Here is a 21,049-nt window from a genome sequence, read left to right on the forward strand (position 1 = left end):
TTCACAGTGATTATTTACAGTGTACTGACACCTTTAGAAAGAGCTTACACTGAAGTCTCCATGGCACTTACACTGATTCTCAAAGAGCAGCACTTGCATGCCATAAAGTGAGAAGGACTGCCGAAAGCTGTACGTCACAGAGTTCTTCTTCTTTTGGAAAATTTTAGTAACCTATGAAAAAAGCACGACATACACTGTGGTTTAGACTCTTTCAGTGAATGCCCCAAATATGTTCGCAATGTGCTGGAAGATGTCTGCCTTACCACTAGCAGGTCATTAAAGAGGAAGATCTCCCTTTGGTGCAGGCCCAACTTTTGTGGTTTGTTTGGGTCGGGCACTTCAAAAAGTCTGCAGTAACAGACCAGCCTCCGGTGGGGTAAGGATAGTACCTGCACATAGAATACAGCATCAATATCGAGTATATGAATATATGAATATATTGTTATACAGTTATACTGCCCTACAAAGTCTAACTGCAGTAACTATGCAAAAGATAAAACTAAGAAAAACTGCTTTTAAGTTTTTTTTTATGTTTTTTAACTGGCCAGCCAAATGGGTTATAGGTAGATAAGTGATATGACACTTATTTCTTCATGCTGATTTATTTGACCTTTGACCCCAAAAACATAGTTACTGTATTGCTGTAAAAAGTTCTAATAGTAATGCAAAAACAGAGTGGAGTAACTACAATATTGTTGTCTACTTTCAGCTTTATATATATATATATATATATATATATATATATATATATATTATACTATATATATATATATATATATACAATATATATATATATATATATATATATATATATAGTTTTGAGTAAATAAACATTTTCAAATTGATTTTGTCATCAGTGTGTTTAAAAGTGTTTAACAACTCTATTCAAAGATTTGTGATTCATTTTAGACTTAATATTATAAAAGAAATGTTACATTTTAGGCTAAATATAATTTTATCTCACTTTTTTACTTGATCACTATCTAGATAATAATTTCCTTTTCAAATAAACTCGTAATTTATATTATTTTTTATGTTTTTCTTAGTATATATATCCAAAGCAGACCGTGGTAAGTGCAATTACTGCTTGGTTTTGAGTTGGATTTTTTTTCTGAAATAAAGCAAAATTGAAGATAAAACAGACATCAAGGGGTTCATTTTTAGTTAAAACTCAATTTTAACCAAAAGTGTAGTTACTGCAGTTAGACTTTGTAGTGCAGTATACATATGCATCCATTCCATAAGGCTGGGTATTTTAAAAATATGTTCATTCAACCAGAAGATGTAGATGACAGCAAGAGTAATACTTACACAGCCCAGACCATGGTGTAAAGAGCCAATCTATGGAGTGAGAGATACATTTTATAGGGATCAGTGAACACATATCAGAACTTCTAAATTCAAGATACATCAAAGAAAAGACACTCCACATAATGTTCAATGTGAAAAATGAGCAAAATTTCAAATCAGGAAAAACTAGTTTTATGGATCACAGAACAAACATCAATGTGTCCATCACAATCCATCTTCTAATACTGTGTTTGTGTTTCCAATGTGCATCAACCTTTAATATCACAACATCGCCAAGGTCCTTTGAACTTCTGCTTATTTGTGGAGTTCGTTTGATGAAAAGGGCACCAATGGAGGTTTAAGTAAACAGCTCAAAGATTATTTGGCATCAGACTGTTCTGTTATCTCATTTATTATAACAGAGCCTGTCAGAAAGCACATTTTCTGGCTGGTTCATGGGGCAAAAGACCTATTACAGTCATTCAGCATGAAGGTCTCCAGCCCTGAAGAATTGATATGTCACACAGTGAAGAGAGTAGGTTCACGTAAAGAATGTTCCCTCATTTCTTTTCATTTTTAGAGAATGTTGGCCATGAATAGGCCAGTACTCTCTGTGACGGCTTAAAGCTACATTGGGTAATTTGGTTCTGCATGCTCCTGATAGATTCTGCTCCTGAATGGAGGGTAAGATAAAAGTGGTCACATTCTACGTGCAGCAGCCCAAGGGCAAACTCAAACTTACCGGCTTTTTTCCAACAATGAGTTTTTCCACTTTCTGAACCTGGGACACATGGTCTTCATTAGTCTTGAGCTCCCGTTTGCGAATCCGCTCATATATCCCTACCAGCATCTCCCTGGGGATGTCTTCTCCATCATCCACTCCTGTCAGAGGATGAGAGAAAAAGAGAGAGAAAAAGAGAAGGATTAATGATTAATTCAGAGATTTATGAAAGTTGATGAACCCCTGAATTTACTTACATACTGCAGCATTGCACATATTTCTCAAAGTACAGACAGAAGTGTCCTTCAAAGCTCTCTGAGGACGAACATTTCTCCACTCAATACTGTACTTTAATTACTGACACTCCAATAGGCAGAGAAATGAGTTAGCCATGCCACAAAGCCCCTGTTAATACCCGCAAAATCCGTTGAGGGCAACTAAAAAGTGATTTGCCTCGACAGCAAAGCTTTCTTGGCCATGACTTACAAAAAGAATAAATACCTCATTGGCACGGTCATTAATCAAGGCAAAATGCATACACAAAACTTAATTTGAAGGGAACATTTAACCTTGGAGCCACACTCTAGGGTTAGAAGCTAATAATGGTTTTGTGACAGTACACTGTAAAAAAGAAACTGTTGTTTTTACGGTAAAAAAAACGGCAGCTGTGGTTGCCAGAACTTTACCGAAATAAATACAGTGCAACTTTTTCAACTATGATGGTAAAATGATATTAGCACTGTTCATTTCACGTTTAAGATTGCTATTTTATTCCTTATTTTACCGTAATAAATAAAACGTTTTTCCATTAAAGGAAACACTGTTCTGCCATATAATTGACAAGAAAATACTTTATAAATGGTTTTACCATTAAATATTACAGTATATTTTTGTTAAAGATATGATGTTTAGCACATTTAACAGTGAGAAAAAGTATTTTTACAAAAAATAAATGCTAAAATTACAGTAATGGCTTGTATATATATAACAGTATATTTTTGTTACAAACACGGTGCAAGTGTATTTTACAGTAGAGTAATGTATTAAAAAAAAGAAAAACTGTAAAAAATACTGTTTTGGCTGATATATACATTTACAGTGTTTCAATGTTACTGAAACTGAATTTATTATTCATTTATTATTTTACGGTCTTTTACTGTCATGGTTTAGCAGTTTTTTGTTTTTTACAGTAAAACCTACAGACATTTTTTTACAGTGTAGGATGGATGTGGAGCAGGAAGGGAGGAAAAAGTACCTCGAAGGTTCTTGACAAAGTCCTCCAGTTTCATCTTCCTTTCAGGCTTGACGTTGGGGCTGTACATGTCTGTGTTGAGGAGGATGATGGCAAAGGCCAGGATGAAGATGGTGTCGGGGTTCCTGAACTGTCGCACAACACCAGGGTTGCAGATGCAGTATCGTTGGCTGAAGAGAGGATGTTGGGCACAGAAAGTTGAAAGTTCAACAGAAGTTTTGTAACCACAAAATACAGTTTCAGTTGATATCGTTTTTTAAAAACCAGTTTTTGTTTTTATTTCAGTTAACGAAGATGTTTTTTTTCCCATTATTTCGTTAGTTTTCGTTAACTTAATAACCTTGCTTGAGCAACCTCTACGGACATCATGGCAAAGGTGAAGTGACCAAAGAGGGCGTTGACTCAAAATCCGTGGAATAGCCACGGAATCACTCAAATTTCTGTGAAACTGACACGGATTTCGCTACAATGCAAGTTAATGACAGTCATATCCCGTGGCTATTCGTGTTCCAAGTCACGTGACTTTCAAGGTCCCAGCAGTCAGAACAAAAAACATGGCAGACAGTTCTCTCATTTTTAGTGAAAAAAAAAATCAATATTTTGACTTAGTTTCTGCATAAAAATGGATTTTGATCACATTTCTAGCGAGAAATATATGTTTTATTTTCTAAATATTCACTCAGTGAATGTACATAATCACTTTGTATGTTGGAATAGCCACAGGATATGACTGTCATTAACTTGCATTGTAGTGAAATCCGTGTCAGTTTCACGGAAATTTAAGTGATTCCGTGGCTATTCCACGGATTCCTGTCAGACCATGTTGGTTTGGCTGTGTCAACAGGGTTGTTGACTAGTGTTTGATCATTAGTAATGTAATCATAACAAATGAAAGTGTACAGCTGTTATATAGATAAGGTAGAAGCAAATTGCACTCTGAAACTGTATGTTCGCTAAACTGCATAAAATCTAATTCTATGTAATATTGCTTCAAGTTAGTAGCAGAGCTGAAATGACATCGTTGTGAAAAGGGAAAGCTGGCATGGCGAAACTACACACAAACACACACTAGACGCTGTCGCTATTGTGTTACACATTACATCATTACACATCTATTGCATTTGGAATGCTGGCATGACATCTAAAATGACACACTGGGGCAGCATTATGCTGGCATTGTTTGTTTCACTAAAGAAAACAAAACCAACATAATGGTGGATCTTCTTAATGGCAGTATTGTTGAAATTTGTGAAATTTCTGTTTGGGCTGGCACTCAATTGAGTTCTATATATTATATCACTTTACTTCCAACAAGCTAACAGACAAGCAGCTGTTGTTGGCTGTTAGGTAGCCAGGTCTGTGAATCCAGCACTCCCAATCGTACTGCTTGATTGTACACTGCCCTACAAAGTCTAACTGTGGTAACTACGCACAGGGTCACACTGAGTAAAACTGCTTTAAACGTTTTTTAACGTTTTTAACTGGCCAGTCAAATGGGTTATAAGTGGGTAAGTGATATGACACTTATTTCGTATTAATGATGTTATTTTTATGCTCAAAAATCAAGACGATTTATTTGACCTTTGACCCCAAAAATGTAGTTAGTGCACTCTGGTTTTGCATTACTATTAAAACATATTACAGCAATGCAGAAACAGAGAGCAGTAACTATAATGTTGTTGTCTTCTTTCAGCTTTTATATTTTGTTTTCAGTGAATAAACATTTCCGAAATGATTTTGTTATCAGTGTATTATAAAGTGTTAAACAACTCTATTCAAATATTGTGTATTTTAGATGTAATATTGTAAATTAATGTTATATTTTAGTCTTAAAATAATTGTTTCTCACTTTTTTACTTAATCACTATCTAGATAATAATTCCCCTATCAAATAAACTTATAATTTCTAATATTTTTGACTTCACTATTCAACACAATGAAGAAATACAAGGCTGCACTGCTTTTGTTTTATGTTTAAATGCATATATATATCCAAAGCAGATGGTGGTAAGTGCAATTACTGCAGTCTTCTTTGGTTCTGAGTTGGATTTTGTAGTTTTCGTAGGTACTGTTATTTTTATATCATTATTTTTCTGAAATAAAGCAAAATTGAAATCTAAAACATTGTCACAAGATAAAACAGACATCAAGGAGTTCATTTTAGTTATAACTCAATTTTGAACCAAAATGTAGTTACTGCAGTTAGACTTTGTAGGGCGGTGTAGTACATTGTGTCTTGTCTAATATAGTGTAATGAGAGTGCTGAAGTTGGACTACTCGTCAGTTCATTTAACATTAAAATATCTGGATCAACAATCATCTGGATGACAAAAATATGTTATGACCTTGGCTGACTAGATTCATGGAATATAAACCTTCAGTTGTTACACACAGTGAGGAGAACTCTAACTAAGCTTGACCAAAACATAGTGTCAAATCTGGCAGAACATGAGAGACACCATTAAAGGACAAATCTTCAGTATGAACACTTCCCTTCAAGGCAAAATAAATCAGTAGCCTTCCCTCTTCGTTCCACTCTTGGGCAGGGATATCGATATAGATATTAATATTGAGCCCTCCTCTATCTGAGCTGTGGTCACATAAATTTAAATAATGCTTTATAGCCTCAAGTGAAAAGAACAATGATACAGTACAACTAAAGAGTGTCGATACAGCCCGCAGCCATCAGACAGAGCATTTGACAGCTCTCTGAGTCACCATAAAGTGAGTCCATGATCATATCTGGTATGGGCTGAAGGCCAGCGCCAGACGATCAGTTATCGTTATCTCCGCAATGTAACAGTGACTGCAGTGTTTACTGAGGCCCAAATGTCCTTGCTCAGTGCTGATCGAAGCAAATTCTCTGTGGGCATGAGAGCACCTTTCTAGCTGCTCTTATGCCCAAAGGTTTGGGGAAAATAAATTAGTTACAAACAACATACATCAGCAGGCCTGAGGGAGGTTTTCTTCAACTTTTTGAACTCATTTTCTCTAAATTCTTTTCTGCTATCATCTGGTCGAACGGGGTATTAAAATGGATAGTTTGGATTCAGGCTGTCTGCAGGCAGAAAAAGGCACCTGCTGTGGTGGGGAAGCAACTTGCAGGAAGCATCCCCTATAATGCACTGCAAAAAAGGTGTGTCTAAAAACAAGATATAAACACTAAATCTGAGGGAAATGAGTCAATATCAACATAAGGTGCCTTTGAGACTTCCCCTATATAGGCAGACAATGTACATGCAAAAAGCAAAATATGTCCACCCTGTCATGACAGGGTGGACATATTGGGCTAATTTTAGCATTTCAGTTAGCAAGTTGACTGTTTACTGTTTAGAAAATATATTTCAGATTTGAGAAAGGCTTTTATATTACCTGATATTTCACTATGACATGTTAAGCTTGACAACATTCAGCTACAGACATATTGTGATGAAAATGACTAAATATATGCGTAAATACTTATTTTGCAACTAGCCACTGTTTCATTCTTCATTTAAGAAAGACTAATTGATGGGAAAAGTGTCACTGAGAGCATCAGAGGGTTTCTTAAAGGGGCAGTGTCCCCATAATGACAGGGTGGACTGCAATTACAGGGACACATGAAACATGTTTGAAATGATTATGAAAATAAAATATATATGATCAAAATTACTAATTTTATCAAATAATTTGTTGCGGACAATATAACCATGTAATTGTTTTTCTGAATTAGTATCATTTAACCACTAATTACACACACTGTAGTAGGGGAGCAGTGTGTGGGACATGCCAAAATCATGTTCATCCAATGAAAAACAGTGTAAAATGAAGGAAACACATCTTAGGAGACTTTTCATTGTACTGATATGTGTGTAAATGTTTGGCCATTTATAGTAAGACTCAGAGTTTCATTATTTTTGCTCCATTTTCATGATGACTGGGCAATTCTGATGAGGACACCAAAGGCACTTTATAGTGATATTGACCCTGATCTTGCTGCATGGACAGATAATTTCACTTGACAAGATTTCTTTAATTAAGATTATTAAGTCTAGAAATAAGCATGTTGAACACTTAAAATAGGAAATTAACTCTTAAAACAAGATAAATTATCTAACACTTCGAAATCTAAAGTTTTTTTTATCTTGGTAAGAAACAAATAATTGTCAGGTCACTCTGCTCGGGCCAGCTTATCTCTGCTTGAAGCTTTAATTAATCTTGTTTTAAGAGTTAATTTCTTATTTTAAGATACAACATGCTTATTTCTAGATGTTATAATCTTAATTTAAGAAATCTTGTCAAGTGAAATTATCTGTCCATGCAGCAAGATCATTTCCCTCACATTTAGTGTTTTTATCTTGTTTTTAGACACACATTTTTTGCAGTGTGGCTTTGCAACACTGCACTACTGCATGAGTGTTAAATATTGTTTTGTGACCATGTGACATGGTGCAAAGCTAGCTGGTGCTTTCTATTATTCATACATGCTGTGTTGGTGGTAAATACAAGACATGGCAATGAACCAGGTAATGATCATCCTGTCACATCTTTAATTGGTCTAAGTTGATGTAAGACCCTCTTTCCAGAAACATAATTGTATTTCTCCTTGCTGTTAAGAATGACATGACTTTTGGTGATTATTTCCATGACTGAGCTATCATTGGGTCTCCACTGGTTTAGGATGTGAAAACATGTATTTTGTCGCAAGCTTTTAGTAGAGTTTTTCACCTGTAGGCCTCTATCAGCCGCTCAACCTTCTGTGCTTCTCCCTGCACTCTGATGTGTGCCTGGAATTTCCTGAGTGCTTCGTCCAGCTCCATAGCTGAGAAATCCATTTCATCCACCACACAGCTGGGGAGAAACAAACAGTTAGTGTTAAGCAGGAAGATCTGTTTGAATAGGAAACTACACAACCTTTTCAAATGGTAATAACTTGATTGTTTAGTCAGGTAAAAATCCCAAATATCTCACCCGATTTGACTACAGTCAGACTATTGAATGGGCATTTATCAGCGCTTATCAGCACATACCTACGGCCCATTGAACGGGAAGCTATACTAACATCTGTTGTTTATCGGCACCATTTACTGGCCATAGTAAACTGGGTCGCCAAGGCGGAAGTGATGTGGCATGAACACAAGGAAATGGAGTTTAAAGCAGGAGTAGTCACTATAACTGTTGCCAATTTATTGCAACAGATAAATGAATTAACCCTGATTAGGGCACTCATTGAAATACTTGCAAATTCAAAATTTTAACCCTAGAGAATATTGGAGGATATTACATACTGCCAGAATGTGTAAAAAAAAATACCCGGGGGAGGGTGGGCAATATTTTGAGTAAAAAATGTACAAGATTAAAGTGGCAAATCTACGAGAAAAAAATGCGCAGATTTATGAGATTTAAAATGGTGAATCTGCGAGAAAAAAAGAGAAGGAAGAAGGAGTCACTGGATTTGTCTCCAGTCGCTTTCTTGAAAAATAGTTGCTAAGGGGGTCTGAACAGTCGCTAAATTTAGCAACAAAGTAGCTAAGTTGGGAACACTGCTTGCAAATGGCGTGTGTTGTTGTCGTGTAGAGTACTACGTCACATCCCGCCTTGCGATCTATCCAATCAGTAACCAGGCTGTTTTCAGGGGAGAAAAAAGACCCTGCTCTTCGACAGGGACGAAAGAATCCAGACAAAAGCCGTCTCTGGACTGCTCGTATTCAAATTAGGGGCGTTTCGGCGAGTGAGACCCGCCTCATTATAGGTATTGCCCGGTAGTGGAAACAGCCCTCATGTAAAACAACGGACAACGACCTGAAATATACTAAAAAGCTCCATAGAGCTGAGAATGATGTGATAATTATTTGGGTTTGTCACCTCAAGCAACCCTCTCAAATTACTCCTACTCATTTGCCCATTGTTCATTTCAAAATATTGATTTGTGTTTTACCTGTAACTGAGCATTCTTGACTCGTATGCTTAAATAAAGGACCTGACAGGTTTTTCTATGCTGATGTGAGGATTGTGACTCAGCTCTCCAGAGCCCTGATACTTTGATACCTTGCTTGTCAGGATTTATAGACATTTTCTTGAGGAGCCCTTTAGATATACCTGTCAAACTGACACTGACGGACCTTTCCTGGCCTTATCCTCCACTGAATCTCAATGGGCTCTGATAGAGCTCTGGTGCTTCAAGTGTGTTTGAGATAGGTCTGTCCATTCTAAAGCATAAAGTAGAGGCGCTATTTGAGAATCACTACTGGAAAATACAAGATCTTTACAACTTCCCTTTCCTGTTAAAAGGACTGAAGAATATAAATGGAGTCTGTATGTTTATTAGAGTATCACAGCACTCCCTTGAGTGGATTCTATTTCTGTTGATTTCCTGGATGTAACTTGAGTCATTATGTAGTACTCAGGAACTCCAAAGACCGTTTGAATGACTGTAGATTGCAAGCTGGCAACCTTTTTGCAACTAAATGATGATTTATGTTTATGTTCCTGGGAGAAGGATAAAATAAAATTATGTGCAGTTGGCAAGCGATATCAAAAGCTTGTTTTTGAGAATTTCAAGGTTGGGGCAAAAGGATCCATCTGCACATGCAAATGTGTCAAAGAGCACAAAGATATTACTCGCTGCAAACTCACTCGAGGACATCTCGGTTGAACTGCTTCTGTCTGTTACCCAGGAACTCGCCAATCATCTGCCTACTCAAGCCTTTCCTCTGGAGAAGGAAGTGGGCCACACCCACTGGAGTGTCGGGAACAAAGTTTCGTTCTATCAGATACTGGATGCCTTTTTCTGGTTTCCTGGAAACATAGGAAAGGGTAGAGAGAGAGAGAGAGAGAGAGAGAGAGAGAGAGAGAGAGAGAGAGACAAAAAGGGAAGGAGTAAGGACAAAATCCAAATCTGTAATTATCCCACTGCACTGCTGCCCCTGGCCAAATGTGTGTCAGATGAGGGACAGGATTTAGCGAGGCAGGGAGGGAGCTGGTGGAAAGGGGTGAGAGTGGGGAGGAAGGAGCTACTTTTCTCTGTGGTGTTGATCACAAATGATTAAAAGGAACTTAATGGCCGGCTCTGACAGAAACCAAATCCACAATCATCTATGATTAAAAGACTTCACACAGGCTCAGATGAATCACTCTGCATGAAGTGGAGCAGAATGAGTCCCACACTTGTTAAGTAGAACAGACACAGTCCTGTTTAAATCAACAACACTGCACATTTACCATGCATAAGAGGTTCATGTTGGGCTCTAAAACAAAAAACATTCCCTAAATTACAATTAATGGACTGGATCTAATTTACATAACCTCCTCTGTCCCTCATTAGGTATGTGATGTGTGCTAGTGTAATTCTGATGCTCAAAGAAGAAATGTAGGATATTGTGTCTGGCTCTGTGTGAGCAGTTTGTTAACTCTATGGAGTCTTGGGTTATTTTGTCCATTTTTGAATCCTTTTCATGTCTTTTTGTGTCTTTGTAAGTCTTTTTGTGTCATTTTTGTTCATTTTGTGTCTTTTTTGGTCATTTCGTCTTCTCATTTTGTGTCTTTTTTGGTCATTTTGTGTCTTTTTTAGTCATTTTGTGTCTTTTTTTGTCATTTTGTGACTTTTTGTGTCTTTTTTTAGTCATTTTGTGTCTTTTTTTTCGTCCTTTTGTGTCATTTAGTCCAACATAAAATGTGATTTTAAATATTTTTTTTACTTTCAAAACACTATCATGCTCAATAAAGAATTTTAAATGTTGCAAATGTGAACAAAGGTTGCAAATATACCATATAAGAGGGTTCCATCCAGTTCTATCATTTTATGCTACATATATTTGACCCTGTTTTATTTGGTATATCATCATCAAACTGAAACTGGCCTCATGGAGTTTACAGCCAGAACTTTAGAGGTAAATTTACAGTAGGGCTCCACGCTGCTTTGTTTTCTAGTCTGGATGTCATGAAGAAGTCATGATTTGGTGGTTTTGGAGACGCCAGAGTGTTAATAGATCTCATGTAGTGGAATGTACGTACTTGTTGAAGAGGTTTAGGCCAATGCGGTAGTGCCTCTTGCGGATGATGTCATTGCTGAATGCAGGTGAGTCCCAGCTGTTGCGGGTCTCTTTGTGGTACGTCTGCTTGCTGAGAGTCTGCTCCCTCAGGCTGTCCCTGGACGAGGACTCTGAGCTGCAGTTGATGGTGTCATTGGAGTTGGATGTGCTGTTGATGCTGTCGTTGTCACCATCAGAGAAATCGGACTCTGACTTGCTCTGCCGGTTTGCGGTGCCATTGATGGCCAGGTGGGCCTCTAGTTGTCGTGGCCGATGACGAGTGCCGTCCTCTTCTCTGGAAGGCCCTCGGGGTGGCAGGCTGTGACTGATGTTTTTGGGGCTGCTCTGTTGGTTGCTGAGGCTTCGATCGTAGGCGTTCTGTCTCTTCAAAGAGCTTCGGTCTGAACGGTCACTCAGCTCCACTGAGCTGTCGCTCGGAGGCTCAATGGTGAGCAAAGGTAGGTGGTCTACCCGCAAACGCTGCTCTTGGCACTCCAAAGATGGCGTACTTCTGCAGCTGGTGTCCGTGTCCCCTTTCTCATCCTTATGAGCCAGTGACCAGTAGTCCTGGGAAGAGTTGAGGGAACGCTGACGCAAGTCTGACTCTGTGCTCGAGGGTCGGTCCACAGATTGAGACAGGGGCAGGGGCGGTGACAGTTCTTCTTCATCGATGTAAAGAGTCACATCGCTGTAAGACGCTGTCATCTCGTCCAGTTTGCGGTGTTCTGAAGCGCCGTGGGAGGGTTTCACCTGGCAGCTCACCTCTCTGTCCATATCCTGGTGACCTCTCCCCGGCTCTCCCTGGTTCTCGTCACCATGCAGACTTCGACAGTTTAGAGCATCATCTATGGACTCAGCTAGAGATTTGACCTGCCTGGAGAAGGCATCTTCTAGCTCTGTGATAGCGTCTGTGAAGTCGCTCTGTGACGTGGGTGTCTTGGCCTGCACGCCCATCTCCCCACTATGCTCAGACTGCACCAGTGCGCCAATTTTGGTGCTGTCATCTGTTAGCGAGACCTGCTTTCCCTCGAAGTAGGAGCTGTGGACTTTTTCAGGTCCTTCAAAGGAAAACTGCATTCTCATATTGGATAGGACGATCCGTCTGGACATACGGTTCTCAGACATAGAACTTCTAAGACGCTCAAAGTTCTTGTTCATCTGGTACTGGCGGAAGGCTGTCTGGATGGTGCGGGCTGCATGCCGGGTTATGAAACGCCCACCATATTTACGCTCTAGCATCTCCACCTGCAGGAAGAGAAGTAAAACTTAGTTTCAAGAATGCATCTGAGAAAGAACCAGGAACAGTCTACATTATCCCTTAGCTTTGGTTTTATGGCAATCCAACCATGCAAAAATGTTCTTTGTGATGGTACAACTGGTGATGGAGATTTGAGGTGAAAACAGGGATGAAGAATGGATACAGTATGATGAAAGCTGCTGTATTTTGGGTTTAATTGGACATCACATGTTACCCACCAAACTTGGAGACAGAAGCCTTAGAAAATAATGTTAATTTACAGTTCTCCTAGATTTTCCAGAACTTTCTACCATATGCCTTCAGTCCATGGAGTTTAAACAAACCTTAGTATGGAACTCCAGTCATGTGATACTTTTATTCAAGATTATTTTCTCAACTGGTAACACTTAACAATAACCATCATTTATAAATGGTAAACATCATTTATAAACCGTATATAGGCCGTTTAGAATGGTAGATACATAATTTATTAATGTTTAACTAACTGCATAATTTATAAATGAAAAAAACAAACAAAAAAAATGTATAAATGACAAATAGATGGTATATTAATGTAAGTTTATAGTAACTTTGTCATTAACAAACAATTAAATTATAATTTATAGTTTATTAATAGTTTTATTTGCACTCATTTGAACATTTTAACACCATATTAAGTATGTTAATGATTTTGAAATGATTTATATACCTTTAAGAAATTGGTTGAAAACATTTAAATATTAAATATGTATAGCACTTTGTAAATGGTTAATAATTGTCTATAAACCATCTATAAACATCACTTAGATGGTTATTGTAAAGTGTTACCTCTCAACCATATAGAAGGTGAATGTTTGTGACAAAAGAAAGAGTGAAAGTGTATCACTTAAAAAACTTTTACCTTTTGAAACTACTTTGCTTAGAAAGAATGAACACTAGTACTGCTGTCTTATATGCTTTTGCCGTGTCTTAACACACTCAAGAAGAGTGGTGATGGCATTTAAAAATGCCTGAAATTTAGGGTTTATTAGACTCAAATAGACCCAAGGGGAAGATGAATAAAGCTGATTCGTGATAGAGAAAATAGATTGTCCCACAAACGACTATTGACGCAAATAATGATGGGGGAATACTCTTGTAAGAACTACCACAACTAGATTTAGAGGGAAAATATGATTATAGTTGCAGCTCTATTGAACATAACAAATGACAGAAAAGAGACCTCAAATTAAGATGTAATAAAGACTTGGAGGGCTAAAATACTATTAATAGTGGGCTGCAGTGTTTCATTAAAAGAAGGATGCAAATGACCATACTTGAAAGTGATCAGTCAGGTGAATATACCATAGTGCACACGGAACTAAAGTGACAAGATCATTACACTAAAGCGATATAGCTATAATTAGGACAGTGTCCGGGGCTGTTTTACATTAGCCCTCTCTCTCAGCCCTGTACTTTTTACACACTGACCCAGTTTTCCACCTACGGACTGATGGAGTCGAATGACACTAATCATGTTTCCTTGCACCATATGAGGGCCAAGAAGGCCAGAGTAGTCAAACTTGCCACAAGGGACATGACAGTGAGTCTCCCTCCAACAGCTAGGCTACAACTTTCTCTGCTTAACAAGAGGGCCAGTGTCCTTCCCACACAGCTGAAATGGCCACAAGGCCGAAGCAGACTATTATTATATGACTTTTATTTGACCACCATGAGGAGCTTCAGCCTGACAACAGCTTGTAATAACAGGAAATATAATAACCTTGAGATAATATAGGATCTATAAATAAGATAAAGATGTTGAATGTAAGATAATTTGTTTGCAATGTCCATTGTATAACTGCAATCTATTACTACTCTCAAAAAATGTTATTCTTAGCCAGCTAGATAGGCTGTAAGCTCATAAAACCAACACATCAAATCCATAAAGTACCATATAACTTATTACGGAATAGCAAACAATAAACATTGATATTGTTTTAAACATATCACCCAGCCCAGGGGTCGGCAACCTTTTCTAACAAAAGAGCCATTGTTGGCCAAAAAAAGGGAAAAACAGTTGGAATGGCTTACACACTCGAACTTCCACATTTACAGATATGCATTCATCCCCCACCCACCACCCTCCCCCCAACCCACGTCTCCGATGCATGTTGTAAAGCGTACTATATACTTATGTTGCTTCTCCCCTCTCCTCATGTTATGCTTTATCTTTGTTTTCGGATGTGAGAGAAGTTTGTTTGCCGCTTCTCCACCTGAAGTCTGTCGTATGTATGTTTATGTATATGTCTGTTGCCTGTTAAGCGTCTTTGGGTGTCTTGAAAAGCGCTATACAAATTCAATATATTATTATTATTATTATTAATGGAGCCGCAAACCTTATTTTGAGCCTTAGAATGAAGATAAAACAGGCTTCTTAGTCTAAATTAGTCTTAAATTTTGTCAGAATGCAGTGAGGACCCAAGTGCAAATGAGAGGCTGGAAACCGAAGAAATATCTCAGAAAAACTAGGAAACCTCAAAACTAGACTTGAATTTGGCAAAAATTTAGAGGTTATGGCACCATCTTGTAGACTTTCATAAGCTATGATGCACATCTGGGTTGACTAAAATTTTTTCAAAACATTTTTACTGCTGTATATGTAAAAACATGTATAAACATGTTTACATTTGAAGAAAACAAATTGCTTTGGGCCTACACCAATGATATATTTTAATTTAAATAATTAAACGTTTCATTTTGTATACATTTTTTGTCAGAGCCATTGCAGACGGCCTGAAGAGCCACATGTGGCTCTGGAGCCACAGATTGCTTAACCCTAACCCAGCCCTGTATTAGGTATTAACACATGGAAGTCTGTTGTATCCCACCTCACTGCCTGATTAAGACTGTTTTTCATGACAAGACCTGCCCTGTGTAGCGCTCCATTGGTCAGGGGGATAGGGCCTGAACAAATCTGGTACCAGTACATCACATGAGCACGGCCAATCCTAGTGCCTGAGTGCTATGCAGAGCAGGTCTTGACCCCCCTTGAAAAACAAAGTGTGATTTATAAAAACTAGGGCCGGGACTCCATTAAAATGTTTTATCTAATTAATTAGAGGCTTTGTAATTAATAAATCGAAATTAATCGCATTTTAATCGCATACAAATATTTGACCTGAGAACAGTGACAGAGTAATTTTTTTCACATGGATTTTTAGTATACCATTGAATAATGACTGAATGCATACGCTTAAGCAACAAAAATATTGTTTATTTTTGTTCAAGTCCAACAGACCAGTGCAATTTTTGCCATTAAGTGTAGCAAAAGCATATTTAGAAATATAGTACATTTCATAAATTCAGGTAGCCTATAGGTAGGTAGACCTTCTGTAAAGTATAATACTTTGTTTTTTGAAGTAAAACACAATCCACGCTAGCTACCACACTAGCCACTAGCTGCTATATGTTTTGCATTGAGGTGATACTTGAGGCTGGATGTGCTGCGGTGATATGTGAATTCCTTGTTGCATAGCAACACAACCATGCTCTTATCGACGCTTCCATCCGTTGGTTTTTAGTAACTAAATGTCCCATCATCCACGGGGCCAACCAAAGCGTCTCATCAGCTTCTTCCTTCATGTTCACTGTGGTTTGTTGTTGTCTGAACTCATGAACGCTAGTTGGTGCTCCAGTATAATCGGTTCGCCTGAAACTCATCCAGTGAGAAACGTTCCGCGGTGCAAAAATAAATGTGATTAAAATGTGTCAATTTTTTTAACGCGTTAATTTTTGTGTAATTAATCAATCTTAATGAACGTGTTAAAGTCCCGGCCCTAATAAAAACACCACCTCACCTGCTTGTCCTGTAGGTCTGATGAGAGCTCATAGCTCTCTGAAAGCGAGCGGGAGCGCTTGATGGCCTCCTCCTCTGCCTGCTTACGAAGGATGGACTGTGAGTGCTGGAGCTTGGGCCGGCGGGGCCGCAGGTGGCCGGGCAGCAAGATGTGTCCGTAGAGCTGGCTGTCCAGGTGGTCGGGACCGAGCCCGCCGCTGTGGGTCACTGGGATGGAACCGTAGCCGCAGCTGGGGTCCACAGAGGCGCCCACCTCGCTGCCTGGAGCATCACCTTCCACACTGCAACACGCAAAAACACACACAGAGCACACTGGGTTAGTTCGCTGAGTCATTTTTCCTGAGGGCATGCACTGCTTTGTGATTCAGCAAGAAGCACGTGACAGATGGAAAAAGTGAACTTTGATACTGCTGGCAGGGTATAAATATGAGTGAGAGAATTTAAAGCAGCAGTCTGAGCGCTGCCTGTCGTCTTTACACATTCTCTTCACTGTGCAGAAAATGCCTCAAGTCATCCTAATCAGCTTTAAGATTGTGCCACTGTATCTTGAGCAGAACAAATTGAATGCCTATGAATAAATTATGAACACCAAAGAACCAACATAAGACACAACAAATAGTTAAATCACAGCGACATTATCAGCAACTCGATCTTCCATTAAAAACAGAGTGACACATCAGTAGTGATTAAAGCATGTAAAGCAGTGCCTTTATTAATAATTGCGCAGCAGCGCAAACACTAACCTGAACAGCTGATTGGACAAAAACCTTCAACAGGCGTGCCACAACAGACTGCAGCAGCTAAATGTCAACCACAGATCTGTTCACTCCCTCCTTAGTCTGTTGTGTGATTAGCTTAGAGGGCTGAGGTGCACTGTGGTATGGTACTTGGATATCGCTCAATAACTTTACTTTGAAGAATCAAAGACATTTGTACAGCAACCTCATCTGAAAGTCTGCTTTTTGAGTGTAACAAGCTGTCCCTCTCCAGGGACAGAAACCTTGATTTTGAGAAGTTAGGCATTTTTCTTTGTACAGAGACGGAACAGAATGCCATTATAAGAAGACTGAAATGCATATTATATGAAGACATCTGAGAACCATGATGGCATTTGAATACATCTCAAACCAAAATCAATACATATTTTGAACAATCAAAGTGATGACAGGCATGGCGAGGCAAATCATCTAATAAACTACTCACATTTTGTCTACAAATAACACTTTATCTCCAGAACTCCTATGGCTGTTAGTAGGGCTGGGCGATATGGACCAAAAGTCATATCCCGATATATTTAGGCTAAATATCGATATACGATATATATCCTGATATTTTTATCCCAAAGTGAGAGCAAATGTTCAGTCAAAGTCAAATATGACATGTCACAAGTAGTTTATTGAAACTGTTTATTTAAGTGATCATAAATACTGCATAACAACAGGAGTACATTTTTTAAAACCAAAGCTCCATAAAGTGCACATTTAAATAAAAAAAACTTAAATAAATATAGCTTATGAAATAAAATAGGCCAATCTTTTTCTGAAATAAATATATTCATATGAGAAAAGAATAACAAACATTACAAAATAACTAAATATGACAAACCCTAGTAAGGGCAGCATTTATATATAAAGAAAGAAAAAAAATGTGAACTTGATATATGCGATATGGTCTAATTCCATATCACATTAAAAATATATCAAATATTTTTTGCAATGCATGAACTCACAATTCCTCTGCACTGATAACATCAACTAGCATGACGAATGAACTACGTTCAGTCAACTTCTAGCTCTAGAGGTGGACACAAGACTTCACCTGACAGCAGTGGTTTACAGAAAGCAATCAATTCATTGCTATAGGCCTATTGTACCCTCGACCTTATATCAACATCACAGTCAATCAGTCTGTCAGTGTCTCCAAAGCAAAGACAGGAGTGAGGTGGCACTATTATGTAGTTATGGGGCCAGACATTTAAAAAAATGACAGCTAATTTCCTGAATTTCACCTTGCCAGTGCCTCTCTTCTACTCTATGGTGGAAATGTGAGCTTTTCTTTTAACGTTAGAGTAACTTTGCTTTAGCACTATACAATCGATATGATTTCATTTTGTTTGTCATCGAGTGATGGACGAGGAGGAGAGGCTAAAAACAAGGACATCCATCCAGAGGCATCTATCACTGCATGACCTTGTCAAATACCTCCAAAGATCATAAAGGCCACAATAAAACATTTAATAGGGAAGACATTTGTTGTCCAGAAGAGGATGAATGCAGTGAACACAGATAGGGCTGGGCGATATGGACCAAAATTAATATCCTGATATATTTAGGCTGAATATCGATATACTATATCCCGATATTTTTATTGCAAAGTGAGAGCAAATGTTCAGTCAAAGTCAAATATGACATATCACAAGTAGTTTTATTAAAACTGTTTATTTAAGTGAACATAAATACTTTATAACAACAGGAGTACCATTTTAATCAAAGCTCCATAAAGTGCACATTTAAATTAAAACATATCTTAGATAAAAATAGCCTCTGAAATAAAATAGGCCAATCTTTTTCTGAAATAAATATATTTATATGAGAAAAGAATATTGGACACTACAAAAGAACTAAATATGACAAACCCTAGTAAGGGCAGCATTTATATAAAAAGAAAGAAAAATTTGACCTTCATCGATATATGCGATATGGTCTAATTCCATATCACATTAAAAATTATATCGATATATCTTTTATATCCATATATCGCCCAGCCCTAAACACAGAGTACATGCATGGTGAAATAGGTAGTTATAAATGATGCCTGAACAGATTACCAGGGGATGGGATTTAAACATGCTTACATTCAGTCTATATTATTCATGCACAGTTGATGTCCAGTGAACAATAGAAGTACAGATGCCTCCACATTATACTCTTTTTTTGATGAAGAAGGAGGACCTTGTTGGCTGATCTTAAATGGTGGTTGCCAACATTAGCAGTCAAGACAGGAAATATTGTAGAAAAAAAAAAGTTGTTCAAATCTACCCCTACCCCTGAAAAGATCCTGGTGTAGACCATGGGGTAGTCCAGGCACTTTAGAAGTTGGGCCTTATTCTGGAGGACTTGTTGCCTCCAAGCCAAGCCACAGTGAAGGATGCTGGGGCTCTGTCCTGGGATAACATCTCTCATCAGAGAAAATGTTGTTTTTCCCTGACCTGGACACTTGATGCTCATTATAGAAAGCCTCTCTGCGTTTTCATTCTCCTCCCCATGCATCCTCAACACATTTTTAATTCCAAAGGAACAAATCTAATCAGACAAAGAGAGTCCTTTAATTAGACTGAAGGGTGGGCTGTAATACGTCTGCTCAAGCAGAGGACCTCTAATTGGAAATGTCCATTTGTTTAGATGGAAGAGAGGCTTAGCATACTTGAAATGTGGCACTCAGCTCGAGGCAATGCTAGCCAGGCACCTCTAGGTACTCAGACTGAAAGCATGATAGCACTTAAGTTGTCAAGCATGTTGATGCTGTGCTTTAGCTGGGTTTGTTCCATTAGACTTTTTGAACAAGAAGTTCTGCTCAATAAAGAACCATGCAATGTGTTTAAAAGAGTCAAAATACATGACAGGTCAAACAGCTTCACCAAAAAAGGAAAAGTGGTTAATTTCTTCCAAATATAAAAGATACTTTAAATTTCAATATGTATGAACCCACTCTGCCTTCTGCAGCTGACTGAGACTGAGTCATCCCAGCAGCGTTACTGATCCAATTCCCCCAATTCCCTTAGACTGGGGTGAGAGAGAGAGATTTGGTCAGACCTGTCAACCAACTGATAGACTTCTGCAGTCTATGCCAAGTATTCATCCAGCCTCTAAAATGTTTCCTTCCCAACAAAAATCCCATTTAAAGGCCGAGGCAAACTGAAGGAACCTCATTCTGGACAAACTCAGAGTCATCCTCACACGGACAGAAAATCAGTTTGCTCTCTATTGTTGAAATGAAATGCCGCCATAATATTAGAAGAAAATGGGTTTCTGTTTATTTGACACAGTACCACAAAGTTTACTCCAAAGACTTCTTTTTAAGTTTCCCATGTGAGGACCATGGGCAAAAAAAGACTGCTAACCAGGAACTGACATATTGTATCCTGCATGATTGACCTCTAGAGATCTATCTTCCATCCTTGTTACAATCTCAGCTACAGATCAAATCGTTTTTACTTGATGGAGAGTACAGGCATGCCACAATTTAAGGATTGGAGTCTTTAATCTCTTATTGGCTGTTTTGTCTACAGTCCATTCACCAATAGGATTATTGGTCACCTGGGGAGTATGGAAGTACTGGGAAATGTTGGGATTACTGAAAATGTCAGGGACTACATCAGTATAAAATGTGTTCCTGGGAAACAGAATTCCTGTGAATGAACATTCAAACTACTTCCCATTTCCCAAGAAATAAAATAACAGGAACATGTGAAAATGTAGTTCAGTTCAGTCCTAGGCCAAAACAGATAAGGCTTAAGCGCACAAAATATATCACTACAGAAATATAGAAGTCCTTTATGTCGTGTGGCTGCAAGTCTCAGAGTTGGCAGGGATAGAAAAAAACCCCACTCACTACTACTGTTGTAGCATCTCTGATTTCAATTTGACTAACAACAAACAGTTTGTTGCAACTAGAGGTAGACCGATATATCAGCCAGCCGATA

At 38.2% G+C, this 21,049-nt stretch overlaps 1 protein-coding gene across 3 annotated transcripts in view; it reads right to left on the reverse strand.

Moving 5' to 3' along the window:
• iqsec1b (IQ motif and Sec7 domain ArfGEF 1b) overlaps positions 1-21,049 on the reverse strand; it is a 294,136-nt gene that overhangs the window by 18,389 nt on the left and 254,698 nt on the right. For all 3 annotated transcript variants that reach the window (XM_059329611.1, XM_059329612.1, XM_059329613.1), the window contains 9 exons: positions 16,349-16,628; positions 11,256-12,517; positions 9,879-10,040; positions 7,971-8,093; positions 3,267-3,433; positions 2,033-2,172; positions 1,312-1,341; positions 264-389; positions 72-171 (listed from right to left, as the gene is read on the reverse strand). In XM_059329611.1, coding sequence (XP_059185594.1) covers positions 72-171; positions 264-389; positions 1,312-1,341; positions 2,033-2,172; positions 3,267-3,433; positions 7,971-8,093; positions 9,879-10,040; positions 11,256-12,517; positions 16,349-16,628 — 2,390 coding nt within the window. The remainder of the gene's footprint in view (positions 1-71; positions 172-263; positions 390-1,311; positions 1,342-2,032; positions 2,173-3,266; positions 3,434-7,970; positions 8,094-9,878; positions 10,041-11,255; positions 12,518-16,348; positions 16,629-21,049) is intronic.

Source organism: Centropristis striata, chromosome 3 (assembly GCF_030273125.1).
Source record: "Centropristis striata isolate RG_2023a ecotype Rhode Island chromosome 3, C.striata_1.0, whole genome shotgun sequence".
In the NCBI taxonomy this organism is placed as follows: Eukaryota; Metazoa; Chordata; class Actinopteri; order Perciformes; family Serranidae; genus Centropristis; species Centropristis striata.